The following is a 14,351-nucleotide window of genomic DNA, read 5'->3' on the forward strand; positions in this document are numbered from 1 at the left end:
CCCAGCGGCTCAGTGAATAAATATAGCATGTGGATGTTACTAAGCAGGTCCCAGTTTCAATCACTGGTCTCTGAGGTAGCCAATCACCGCCAAGGCAGCAATGGGGATGCTACAATTGGCTTCAGTGTCCATTAGCACTTCCTCACCCTGATCACCAGTCAGTGTTCTCTACTGGAAAGCGCATGTATGTGGACAGCATCCACCACAGAGAAACAGCCTGCAACATACAGCATCTGGGTTTACACATGAAGAATGGCCACTGAGAAAAGGTCCCAGAAAGCTCCCAATGCTGTGGAACTATACCCAGCATGAGTTACCCTGTCAGAAGAAAAAGAACGAACTTGTACTTATTCATGACCTCAGGATAGCCCAAAAAGCTTTACAGCCAATGGAGCACTTTTGAAGTTTAACTCTGTGTCTATCCTAAAAGCTAAAGCCTTAATCCCTGAAATCATCTGCATTGCTCTTCATGAATTCTCTCCAATGTATCAACATATCATGGGTGGAGTAAGTACATGAAAGGTAGATTGTACCTTGTCTGTGGAAGGAGAGAGCTTATTGGCCAAATAACCTTCGCTTATTCCATGCCTTTTTACGCTTTTAAGATTTATTGTTGGAAAGCTGATATTAACTTACTCAATTATTCACTCATATAGACTGGCACTTTGCATTTTCCACCACCAGAGGGAGCTCCATCTCTTAAAGGGAAGATGTTTCTTAGAAATCTTTTAAAAGGTAGCTTGTACCTGTTATTTGCTGAAAATAACAGTCTACTGTCTGCATGGAGTCTGAACGGAGATCAGACATCGCACATGTAAAACACAGATGCAGATTCCATCCCTATGTTTACACACTGATGAGTTATGTTAAAACATTGAATAAAGGTCGCGCATTACTAAATCCCAGATCCTCCAATCTGCAAACCAGACCTCACCAATCTGCCGATCTGAGTTGGTACCAGGCCTGCGAGAGTGCATGCACCAAGGTTCTCTGCTGATGCACTAGAGACCTTGGGTGCAAGAGGTGAACAGAAGGAGGGACATCCTATATCCGCAGTGGGGGGAAGGGGGCAAGAGGCCCTCCAGACATGTACTCATGAAGTCAATGCCAGGCGCACAGCATCATGAACATGGATGCAGTCCAGGAAGAAGTTCAGTGCTTTGACACGAGTGGGCAAGGTGAGTGAGGTCAACTGTCAAGTGGGGTCTCCTACCAACTGCACCACACACTACACCCCCCCATCCCGATAAACTCTTTCCATCAGCACTCGAATCTTCCCATCAGATGCTTCCTCCCACCCTTACACATTACCACAGTTTCAAGCCGCCCACCCACAACTCACAGGCCACACACACAGGCACATCACCCAGGTATATGCCTCGCTTTCTTGCAGGAGAAGGTGGCGCATATCAAGAGGCAGCAAGTGGCAATGGCATTTAGCCCCTCGAGCCTGTTCCACCGGTGAGATCATGGTGGTCCTGTGACCTAACTCCATATACCTGCCTTAGCCCCATATGCCTTAATACCCTTGGTTCAGATTTAACATTCACAAGTGAGCTAGCATCAACTGCCGTCTGTAGAAGAGCATTCCAAACGTCTCCCGCCCTTAGCGTGTAGAAGCATTTCCTAACTTCACTCCTGCTCGTCCTGGCTCTAAATGCTAGGCTATGTCCCCGTGTCCTAGTGTTCAAGTCTAGGAGACCTCCAAAAATGGTTACAATTGTCTCGGCAGCCCGAGGCAATAATCCAGCCACTAACCTGTAAATCCTGCATGCTCCCTTTAAATAGCGCCTGTGGAGGGTCCTCCAGGCACTCTAAGACATGTTCAGATGATCCGAGTTAAGACTGTGCGTTGAGCTGAGCGTTAGACACCATTTTGGGACTTATCACTTTAAATCAGCGTTGCACACTGATTGAAGCCATTTTCTCCCTACTTTACATGATTCCAGCGTTTCTTATCTGTGCCTGCATAAACTCCTATACCAAGATGGCGTCTGGCGCATGTCACGCAGGAAACGTATGTGCGCATCCAAGACGCCATCTTGGATGTCGGAGAGGCCGGGTAGCGCCGAAACAACGGGCGTTACACGGCCCAATTTAGCGCCCATAATCCTCTAAAAGTGTTAGTGCCAGTGGATAAAGCCATAAAGCAGGGTTTAGGAGTAGGGGCATAGAGTACAAGCATAAAGAAGTAATCATAAATTTACACTAAACACCAGCTGGACCACAGTTGAAGAACTACATTCAGTTTTGGGCAGCTATTGCAGAAAGGACATTAAAGCCATCGAGATTGCATAGCATAGATTCACCAGGATGATGTCAGGGATGGAAAACTATAGTTGTACGGAGAGGCTTGAGGCATTGGGACTACTTCCACCAGACCAGAGAAGGTGAAGAGCAAATTTAAAATTATGAAAGAGTGAATAGGGGAAAAAAAGGAAATAACTTGCATTTATATAGTGCCTTTCACAATCTCAAGACATCCCAAAGCGCTTTACAACCAACGAAGTACTTTTGAAGTGTAGTCACTGTTGTAGTATGGGAAACATGGCAGCCAAATTGCATAGAGCAAGCTCCCAAAAATAGCAATAAGATAGTGATCAGACAAACTGTTTTATTGATTTTGGTTCAGGGATAAATATTAGCCAGGATACCGGTGAGAACACTCCTGCTCTTCTTCAAAATAATGCCATGGGATCTTTTACCTGAGAGGGCAGACGGGGTCTTGGTTTAATGTCTCATCCAAAAGACAGCACCTCCAATAGTGCAGCACTCTTTCAGTACTGCACTGAAGTGTCTTGAATTGCTCAAGTCTCTGGAGTGGGGCTTGAACTCACGACATTCTGACTTAGAGGTGAGAGTACTACCACTGAGCCATGGCTGACACCCTTGACTATTTCCTCTACTTAGGGAGTCAGTGAAGAGAGGGTCATCAATTTAAAATTGCCACTAAGAGAGTGAGGGGAAAGGTTAGCAGAAATGTATTTACAGAGGGTTGTTGGAGCAAGGAATACTTTGCCATGGGGAATAGGTGAGGCAGATGTCATTGCATTTCTTAGGGAAAATTGGATAAAAATATGAAGTAGAGGAAGAGTGTGGAGGCATGGGATTAATTTTGGATTGCTCCAGCAAAGAGTGATCATAGACATGATGAGCCAAATGGCCTCCTTCTGTGCTGTAAACTCATATGGTTCTATGATATTCAAATATTCCCTTTACTCGTTTTATAGGGGGGAAAAAATGAGTGCGGAAGCCTGAAAGAGGGAAAATAGAAATGTTAAAGGCACAAAATTGGTGCTGCTATTAGAATGTTGTGGGGCCATGCTCTCCAAGAAAGATTTTAATTTTCTACATTCAAAATGGTGCATTCTGGTTCATTTCAAGCATGTTTGTACTTTACAGTTGGCATTTTAATCCAAAAAAGTGATATTTAGGTTTCCAACAGACTAATTCTCCAAAAGTTACCTCAACATTCACACTCCAGCCCCTCCCCATCATTTAAGAGACACTTGAGGCCAAATATTCTTAAATCTGCTCCACCAGCCGAAATGTTCCCGCTCATGACCACAACAGGGTATCCTGGGTCATAGAGGGTCACTTGATTTAAATACCAGCAGCAGATGCCCTTGTCGCTATGGGCGCATCATGGCTGCCTGCCAGAAGAGGGAAATGTCCATGAATGTGCACTGGGTGAGAATAGGATTGCTCTTGGCTGTGATACCTCTATAGCATGACAATATTTACTGTCAAAACGCACATATGAAAAACAACCAGTTGGATGGAGTATCAGAGGGCACCCACAAGAACGTGGAACTATACCCTAGTGAGGATGGTGGGAAGAGAAGAAAATTGGCAGAGAAAAAAAACATTAGCATTGATGAACTGGTTTGGTGGGAAATTTTTTAAAGTTTTAAAGCCAGCATAAATAAATGAATGAATGAGAAAAATGCCACATCAGTAATTAAAGCACAGGTTACAGCATTAAGTACAGACTTCCTTTTTAAAATAAATCACTCATGCCAATAGCAACTGTTAAAAAGTATTACTGCAAAAGTAGCTCATGCTGCTATGAACTAACAAACCCAATGAAAATAAATTGTTCATCCAATGTACCAGACACGTACACGATGCAAATACAGCAGATTGGAGTTTAGAGAAGAACTGAAATGTCTGTGACAAACCATTTAGTATTAAAATATTAATCAATACATATAAAATATCTATTCATGTTCAATGCCATGCATTTGTGTCAAAAATAATCAGCTATTTGACAAGAGATCCCTGGTGGCAAACTCAGGCAGTGAGATTTTAAAAAGAGATGTCAGTGATGGCAATAGCAGACAGGCTCTGGGGATACAATACAGGCTTGATTTTAAAAGTAAAAAACAGGTGGGTTAGGGGCGGGGGAGCATTGAAAATTGCCACCATTTCAGACCCTCGCCCCCTAATCCACCCATTTCCGGTTTTCACAGGGGCGGGATGAGGGGTGGGCGACCAACCCGCTCCCAGGAGGCAGGTCGGGCCTTAAATCCTTTTGAGGAGGCTTCAGGCCTCCATTTTTAACTAATTCCCGATTTCAACCCCGGAGGGCCGGGATTCCCGAGCCTTCTGTTTTACACCTCGTGATAGGAGGTGAGAAGGCCCGAGACTGCAGGTAGGTGCCTAGAAAGGCACAGCTCGTAGGCCCGGAGGAGCAGGTGTGCTTCCCCCAGGCCCAGCAAGCCTGCCTGCACCAACCACCCAACAATCGCGGACCTCACCCCGATCACGGGCCCCTGATCCTGATCCTCCCCCTCGACCAGATCTCCCAACCCCGATCCATCGACCCTCCCCCCTCAACGATCACGGACCCGTGATGATCCTCAATCCCGCACCTCCCGTGACTGACCCCCGATTCCATCCCCCATGACTTGCGATTACCCATGCCCACCCGTGCCCCTTGCCCATCTGTGATCCCCGTTTCCCCCCCTCCATGCAAACAAAGACTTACCTGCAGATGTCCTCTCCCTGGCTGGTCTCCTGTCCGACTGAGACCAGCCTGTCAATCAGCTGGTCAGTCGGACAGGAAACCGACAAAAAAAACACATCCTTATATCAAAATCATAAGAACATCCGGGAAACCCGTACAAATGGGTTTCCCAACCTCAAATTGACCCCCCTCGCCCCCTTCCCGGCTCCGTTTCAAAATTGAGACCTACGGGTGGGATCAGGCACAAATCAGCGATCCAACTGAAGGGGGAGGAGGTAGGGGAGTGGAGGAATGTGGTGCCCGGTGAGATTAGGATCACTTTTTCTCCCCCTCCTTAGTTTCTCTAACTGATTTAATTTTCAAGTGATGCTACAGTAAAGCAAATGTTTTCCATCTCATGACTGTATCATGACCTCATGTAGCTATTGATTCGAACACTGGTTAAAGATGTCTAAGGACTATATTTTTCTGTTCAATTGTACTTTAGCTTTTTATAGAAGTAAATAACGGCATCATAGATTACTTTATTAAAAAATGTCAAATTTGTTGCTGGCATGGATGCTCTTTAGATTGCTAAGCCACACTGATGATATTAAGCATGGAGAATTCCCCGTGTGTCCCTGATGGTTCTATTGGAAACATCAAGAGCCATAACTTTAAATTGGCCTGATCCAGAGCCATGGGACCCAAGGAAACAAAGTTACTGGTCACATAATCTCAACTGTTTATAATTTTCAATTGAAACACCAATTATTTGGGCCATTCCTGTTCACTGTGTAGATCAATGATTTGGCTACAGGCCTCGAAGGAGTCGTGTCCAGATTTGCAGATGATATCAAAATAGGGGGTATAGTTAGTTCTTTAGAAGACCAAATAAAGCTGCATAGGGATATTGATAAGATGGGGGGTGGTCTAAAAAGTGGTTGATGTAATTCAATGTCAGGTGAGGTGAGACATTCAGCTAAATATTAGTAATTATATTCTGAATGGAAGTGGTCTTGGTGCTGTGCAAGAGGTGAGGGACTTGTGGGTGTGGGTTCAAAGAACATTAAAAAGCAGCACCTCAAGTTGATGAGGCTGTAAAAAAAAGCTAATGGAATTCTAGGTTTTATCACAAGGTATAAAATATACACCTCCACCATGTGCACCATGGTTACCTCTGTGACCAAAGATAGGGCAGAAAAGGCACCATATAAATTCACGGTGTTGTTGAAAGCCAGGGAGAAGACCAAGAACAGGACACAGGTTGTCCATTAAGGGAGCAGGACTGATAAGAGATATGGACACAGATCCTTAAAACTACCACCTTCAGCAAAATGCACAAAGGCCAATTCAAGATCATCTATCGCATACAAACTCCATGGACTTCTGGAAGGACTGTGGCTAGAAAGGCACCATCCTACACATATTCTGGTCATTCCCCACATCCAGTCATCCTAGTTAGCAGTCCAGGAGACCAGGAGGACATTGACTGGTCTTACAATCCTAAAGGATCCAGCTCAGTGATTGCTTAGCCTGACCAGTGGAGAGCGAGAGCCCCCTGGAATGAGCAGGCTAACACAACTGTCACTACCAACTGCAAGAAGGTGCATTCCCCATCCCTGTGGCGAAATGGAGCCCTTCCCGCAACAAGCATGTGCCCAAAACAACGTGGGACATGTGCAAATCAGAGTGAGTGAAGTTCAGCCTCCCACGTGGAACTGGGGAAATACCACGCAGTCTAGAGTCTGTTCTTAGCACAAACTTGCACTCCCTACACACCCTGATATCATAAAAGGCAATGGCCCTAACCAACATGATCACTAGTAGGCAGGGCCTTCCTGCCACTCTCTGGCATAACTAATCCCTAGATACCAAGACCAAACAATCTGCCTCAATCCCTTGATTCACACTGCTCCCAGAGCAAGCAAAGTCATGCTGAGAAATCTCTATGAAATGGCTTCCTTTTTAATGCTTCTGAAGTTACAACATTTATTTTTAGGAGCACCAGTCTACACAAGTCAAAGAAAAAGAGGGCAACAGCTTAACAATAAAGTAGAGCTATTTTACATTTATATTGTTTAGAAAAGGTTGGATTATATAAGTAACCTTCCTGTTAACAGACATTACCTGTGAAACTGTTCAAACAAATTCCTTGGAATGAAGTTTAGCAGAGTATACTTGGTGGTTTGAATCCTATTGGTCCTGTAATTTTTGACGACCTTTTCATATTCTTCAGTGAATCCACCAAGGCAGGGAATTACTAATCGATGTTTGCATCCATTTTTCTGTGGTTGGGAAGTTTTGAACCATCCAGGGAATGATGATAAAAGGTCTCTATTACTGCTCCCATCTGTAGACAGTAATCTCTGCCATCTGTAACGTGCCCATTGGATGGGGTTTGCCATCTTCATAAATCCTGACCAGCAGGGATATTTGGGCGCTCTGGATCAACAAGGGCTCAGCTAGAAAAAGCACAAAGAATACAATAAAATCAAAAAATTGTTCTTGCTGTCTTTGGAAATAAAGATTCAATTTTTAAAAGTTTTTAAATTATACAAGATCCATAGAAATGACCTTTCTCTCATGTTAAATAAAGGAATGTATAAATTGCTCTTTTGTATTTTAATTAAAAAATATAATTGCTAAGCTCATTTCTATTTTTAATAACATACATTGATTGAATCTGATACTAAAATGAAATGATCATCGTTGACACTGAATGTTACCACATATGTTCCACTCTTTGGCCAATTGCACTTTAGGGAATGCATGGCATACTGTGTAAGGATTATTTTTGAAAATACAGAAGAAGTAAGTTCTACAAGCACAGATGGTCCAAAAAGGTCACTCATTACAGAAAGTCGAAAGATGGAAAAAGGAGGATTCAAGCAGTTTTGCATTGAATAGAGTTTTATACGATCACAATAGACTGAACAGGCCGGGGAACAAAGCCTGTGAATGTGCAACAAAATCTGAGTTTTGTTTGCTATATGAAAACCATGTCTATATGCACTGAGTCAACCATTTATACAGTGGCTTTGATCCAGTAAGGCAGGTATTTTGAACACTGAAAGACAGTACCTCCACCCACACTGAAGTACTTCCTCAGCACTGCACTGAAATGTCAGCTTCAATACATGGTTCTGGAGTCAGACATGACTCACAATCTTCTGGCTCAGAGGAAAGAGAGCTACCACTGAACTAAATGGACCCTTGTACAAGATAACTACATGCAACATACAGTAAATTCAGATTTTTTTTACCTCTTGAAAAAAATAAGCTTTTCGTTGTTAAAACCACAATATGTTTCGGTTGCTGGAGATGTCAAACTAATTAGTAAGAGCGTGGTGCCCCCTAGTGAGACTGTGAGGATTCACAATTCATTTGGACTCCCTGGCACAGGAAATACAAAATCCTTAAGCGTTCTTCTCAAAAGAATTACATAGAATTTTACAGCACAGGAACAGGCCACTCAGCCCAACAGGTCTATGCTGGTGTTTATGCTCCACATGAGCCTCCTCCCACCTTACCTCATCTAACTCCATCAACATATCCTTCTACTTCTTTCTCTCTCATGTGTTTATCTAGCTTCCTCTTAAATGCATCTATGCTATTCACCTCAACCACTCCATGTGGTAGCAAGTTCCACATTCTAACCACTCTATGAGTAAAGAAGTTCCTTTATTAATAAATATCTTCTATTTATGGCCCCTAGTTTTGGACTCCCCCACAAGTGGAAACATCTCTACATCTACCCTATTTGCTTAATTAAGAATGTTGTTAATAGTTCCCCCGATGGCTCAGCTGTGATGCTTGCTCTGTGTTGAGCGGTGGGAAGTGAACTACAATTGGCTTCAGCCCTCCTCGGTTTGGGGCGGGCCGGGGGAGAAAAGAGTCAGGGGTTCTTTTTTTTTTATTCGTTCACGGGATGTGGGCGTCGCTGGCGAGGCTGGCATTTATTGCCCATCCCTAATTGCCCTCGAGAAGGTGCTGGTGAGCCGCCTTCTTGAACCACTGCAGTCCGTGTGGTGACGGTTCTCCCACAGTGCTGTTAGGAAGGGAGTTCCAGGATTTTGACCCAGCGACGATGAAGGAACGGTGATATATTTCCAAGTCGGGATGGTGTGTGACTTGGAGGGGAACGTGCAGGTGGTGTTGTTCCCATGTGCCTGCTGCTCTTGTCCTTCTAGGTGGTAGAGGTCGCGGGTTTGGGAGGTGCTGTCGAAGAAGCCTTGGCGAGTTGCTGCAGTGCATCCTGTGGATGGTACACACTGCAGCCACTGCGCGCCGGTGGTGAAGGGAGTGAATGTTTAGGGTGGTGGATGGGGTGCCAATCAAGTGGGCTGCTTTATCTTGGATGGTGTCGAGCTTCTTAAGTATTGTTGGAGCTGCACTCATCCAAGCAAGTGGAGAGTATTCCATCACACTCCTGACTTGTGCCTTGTAGATGGTGGAAAGGCTTTGGGGGGTCAGGAGGCGAGTCACTCTCTGCAGAAAACCCAACCTCTGACCTGCTCTCGTAGCCACAGTATTTATATGGCTGGTCAATGGTGACCCCCAGGATGTTGATGGTGGGGGATTCGGCGATGGTAATGCCGTTGAATGTCAAGGGGAGGTGGTTAGACACTCTCTTGTTGGAGATGGTCATTGCCTGGCACTTATCTGGCGCAAATGTTACTTGCCACTTATGAGCCCAAGCCTGGATGTTATCCAGGTCTTGCTGCATGCGGGCTCGGACTGCTTCATTATTTGAGGGGTTGTAAATGGAACTGAACACTGTGCAATCATCAGCGAACATCCCCATTTCTGACCTTATGATGGAGGGAAGGTCATTGATGAAGCAGCTGAAGATAGTTGGGCCTAGGACACTGCTGCTGATTGCTATCTAATGACGCCTGCTGAAAGTCCATGTGTGTCAACATCAGGTGAGCTCAGCTGTGATGCGCCCTGCAGTCAAAAAGCCTGCTGACTCTGTCTAGGCTCACACAATGAATAATGTCCACTTGGAAGGAGGGAGAGAGGCATCAGGTACCTGTAGAACCATAATTCAGCAAGGAGCCAACATCTTGAAGAAAGGAAAAAAATTGGTAAAAACAAATTGATTAATGAATACTCAGTAACGATGATGGCAACAGAGGCAGCATTGTGTAACACTGTAAAGCCAATTCATATACTGTAAAAGGGAACATACAGATGTAAGGACATTTAGAATATCAACTGAGTCGATCAAAATACCTCCCCCGCCACGTGCATTCAGAATTGATCCCAAATACTACTGTGGATCAACAGCAACATGGCTAGCCCTGCCCCAATAGTGCATGCAGCCTGCTTCTAAACTTTAGAACACCACCTTGCAACCTGTTCAGATGTTCCACACTCAGAACTGGCTGCCAAATTGTGGTTGGCTTCTTTTTTTTTTTGCAATGAGTCAGAGACAGACAAACTTGATCGTCTTTATGTTTACACAACAAGGAGAGATCAGTGAGAGAAAAAGACCCTGCTCTCACACTCCTCCAAGAGGACACATAGAAGATCCCAGTAACAGAGGCATGGGAGGAAACCAGCCACCTGACTTTTGGGCTGGAAAACAGTGTACATCAATAAAGGGGAGGGAAGGAGAAGAAAACCTTTAGAAAAAGGGATTCATATACCATAGACTAGAGCAGCTGGAAACATTTTGTTCAGCATGTCAGCTTAGTAGCAATGATTTCATGTTTTTTAAGTTTCTCTAGTCCCTTGTGTAGCAAGAAAATGCACAAAACTCCTTTGTCAGAACGGGTTGACATGTGCAATGGCATTTCTGTGTCACTTCCCATCCTTAAGTCTTAAAGCACTTTGCAATTGAAACAATGCTAGCCCAATTCACAGACTTGAGTGCTTAATTTCAGAGAGCTATAGGTAGATAAAACTAATATCAATTTATTTGCCTCATCAATCACAACCTTACAAACATTTATGCAAAGCAAGCTGTCCAATTCACAATAATGGCAAGGAACCCATTGACAGCACAGTAGAATGAGCAGAAATGCAGTGATTTTTTTTTTATTCGTTCACGGGATGTGGGCGTCGCTGGCAAGGCCGGCATTTATTGCCCATCCCTAATTGCCCTTGAGAAGGTGGTGGTGAGCCGCCTTCTTGAACCGCTGCAGTCCGTGTGGTGACGGTTCTCCCACAGTGCTGTTAGGAAGGGAGTTCCAGGATTTTGACCCAGCGACAATGAAGGAACGGCGATATATTTCCAAGTCGGGATGGTGTGTGACTTGGAGGGGAACGTGCAGGTGGTGTTGTTCCCATGCGCCTGCTGCCCTTGTCCTTCTAGGTGGTAGAGGTCGCGGGTTTGGGAGGTGCTGTCGAAGAAGCCTTGGCGAGTTGCTGCAGTGCATCCTGTGGATGGTGCACACTGCAGCCACAGTGCGCCGGTGGTGAAGGGAGTGAATGTTTAGGGTGGTGGATGGGGTGCCAATCAAGCGGGCTGCTTTATCTTGGATGGTGTCGAGCTTCTTGAGTGTTGTTGGAGCTGCACTCATCCAGGCAAGTGGAGAGTATTCCATCACACTCCTGACTTGTGCCTTGTAGATGGTGGAAAGGCTTTGGGGAGTCAGGAGGTGAGTCACTCGCCGCAGAATACCCAGCCTCTGACCTGCTCTCGTAGCCACAGTATTTATATGGCTGGTCCAGTTAAGTTTCTGGTCAATGGTGACCCCCAGGATGTTGATGGTGGGGGATTCGGCGATGGTAATGCCGTTGAATGTCAAGGGGAGGTGGTTAGACTCTCTCTTGTTGGAGATGGTCATTGCCTGGCACTTATCTGGCGCGAATGTTACTTGCCACTTATGAGCCCAAGCCTGGATGTTGTCCAGGTCTTGCTGCATGCGGGCTCGGACTGCTTCATTATCTGAGGGGTTGCGAATGGAACTGAACACTGTGCAGTCATCAGCGAACATCCCCATTTCTAACCTTATGATGGAGGGAAGGTCATTGATGAAGCAGCTGAAGATGGTTGGGCACAGGACACTGCCCTGAGGAACTCCTGCAGCAATGCCCTGGGGCTGAGATGCTTGGCCTCCAACAACCACTACCATCTTCCTTTGTGCTAGGTATGACTCCAGCCACTGGAGAGTTTTCCCCCTGATTCCCATTGACTTCAATTTTACTAGGGCTCCTTGGTGCCACACTCGGTCAAATGCTGCCTTGATGTCAAGGGCAGTCACTCTCACCTCACCTCTGGAATTCAGCTCTTTTGTCCATGTTTGGACCAAGGCTGTAATGAGGTCTGGAGCCGAGTGGTCCTGGCGGAACCCAAACTGAGCATCGGTGAGCAGGTTATTGGTGAGTAAGTGCCGCTTGATAGCACTGTCGACGACACCTTCCATCACTTTGCTGATGATTGAGAGTAGACTGATGGGGCGGTAATTGGCCGGATTGGATTTGTCCTGCTTTTTGTGGACAGGACATACCCGGGCAATTTTCCACATTGTCGGGTGGATGCCAGTGTTGTAACTGTACTGGAACAGCTTGGCTAGAGGCGCAGCTAGTTCTGGAGCACAAGTCTTCAGCACTACAGCTGGGATGTTGTCGGGGCCCATAGCCTTTGCTGTATCCAGTGCACTCAGCCGTTTCTTGATATCACGTGGAGTGAATCGAATTGGCCGAAGACTGGCTTCCGTGATGGTGGGGATATCGGGAGGAGGCTGAGATGGATTATCCACTCGGCACTTCTGGCTGAAGATGGTTGCAAACGCTTCAGCCTTGTCTTTTGCACTCACGTGCTGGACTCCGCCATCATTGAGAATGGGGATGTTTGCAGAGCCTCCTCCTCCCGTTAGTTGTTTAATTGTCCACCACCATTCGCGACTGGATGTGGCAGGACTGCAGAGCTTTGATCTGATCCGTTGGTTGTGGAATCGCTTAGCTCTGTCTATAGCATGTTGCTTCCGCTGTTTAGCATGCATGTAGTCCTGAGTAGTAGCTTCACCAGGTTGGCACCTCATTTTTAGGTACGCCTGGTGCTGCTCCTGGCATGCTCTTCTACACTCCTCATTGAACCAGGGTTGATCCCCTGGCTTGTTGGTAATGGTAGAGTGAGGAATATGCCGGGCCATGAGGTTACAGATTGTGCTGGAATACAATTCTGCTGCTGCTGATGGCCCACAGCGCCTCATGGATGCCCAGTTTTGAGCTGCTAGATCTGTTCTGAATCTATCCCATTTAGCACGGTGGTAGTACCACACAACACGTTGGATGGTGTCCTCAGTGCGAAGACGGGATTTCATCTCCACGAGGACTGTGCGGTGGTCACTCCTACCAATACTGTCATGGACAGATGCATTTGCGACAGGTAGATTGGTGAGGACGAGGTCAAGTAAGTTTTTCCCTGGTGTTGGTTCGCTCACCACCTGCCGCAGGCCCAGTCTAGCAGCTATGTCCTTCAGGACTCGGCCAGCTCGGTCAGTAGTGGTGCTACCGAGCCACTCTTGGTGATGGACATTGAAGTCCCCCACCCAGAGTACATTTTGTGCCCTTGCTACCCTCAGTGCTTCCTCCAAGTGGTGTTCAACATGGAGGAGGACTGATTCATCAGCTGAGGGAGGACAGTAGGTGGTAATCAGCAGGAGGTTTCCTTGCCCATGTTTGACCTGATGCCATGAGATTTCATGGGGTCCAGAGTCAATGTTGAGGACTCCCAGGGCCACTCCCTCCTGACTGTATATCACTGTACCGCCACCTCTGGTGGGTCTGTCCTGCTGGTGGGACAGGACATACCCAGGGATGGTGATGGAAGAGTCTGGGACGTTGGCTGAAAGATATGATTCTGTGAGTATGGCTATGTCAGGCTGTTGCTTGACTGGTCTGTGGGACAGCTCTCCCAATTTTGGCACAAGTCCCCAGATGTTAGTAAGGAGGACCTTGCAGGGTCGACTGGGCTTGGTGTTTTTTTGCCGTTGTCGTGTCCGATGCCGGGTGGTCCATCCGGTTTTATTCTTATTATGACTTTTCGTAGCGAGATTTTACAACTGAGTGGCTTGCTCGGCCATTTCAGAGGGCAATTAAGAATCAACCACATTGCTGTGGGTCTGGAGTCACATATAGGCCAGACCGGGTAAGGGCGGCAGGCTTCCTTCCCTAAAGGACATTAGTGAACCAGATGGGTTTTTATGACAATCCGGTAGTTTCATGGCCATCATTACTGATACTAGTATTTTAATTCCAGATTTTTATTTAATTAATTGAATTTAATTAATTAATTGAATTTAAATTCGCCAGCTGCCGTGGCGGGATTTGAACTCATGACTCTGGATTTTCGTCCAGGCCTCTGGATTACTAGCCCAGTAACATAACCACTATGCTGCCGTAAATTACTGTTCACAATTAAGGACCCAGCCAATTTCTGCAAGTGGCT

At 45.9% G+C, this 14,351-nt stretch overlaps 1 protein-coding gene across 3 annotated transcripts in view; it reads right to left on the minus strand.

The window, feature by feature from the left end:
* Window positions 1-14,351, minus strand: part of LOC137323994 (phospholipid-transporting ATPase VD-like) — a 231,749-nt gene that overhangs the window by 120,996 nt on the left and 96,402 nt on the right. For all 3 annotated transcript variants that reach the window (XM_067988174.1, XM_067988168.1, XM_067988179.1), the window contains one exon: window positions 7,079-7,413. In XM_067988174.1, the coding sequence (XP_067844275.1) occupies window positions 7,079-7,362 (284 nt within the window). In that variant the 5' untranslated portion in view covers window positions 7,363-7,413. The remainder of the gene's footprint in view (window positions 1-7,078; window positions 7,414-14,351) is intronic.

The sequence above is a fragment of the Heptranchias perlo genome, chromosome 1 (genome assembly GCF_035084215.1).
Source record: "Heptranchias perlo isolate sHepPer1 chromosome 1, sHepPer1.hap1, whole genome shotgun sequence".
NCBI lineage: Eukaryota > Metazoa > Chordata > Chondrichthyes > Hexanchiformes > Hexanchidae > Heptranchias > Heptranchias perlo.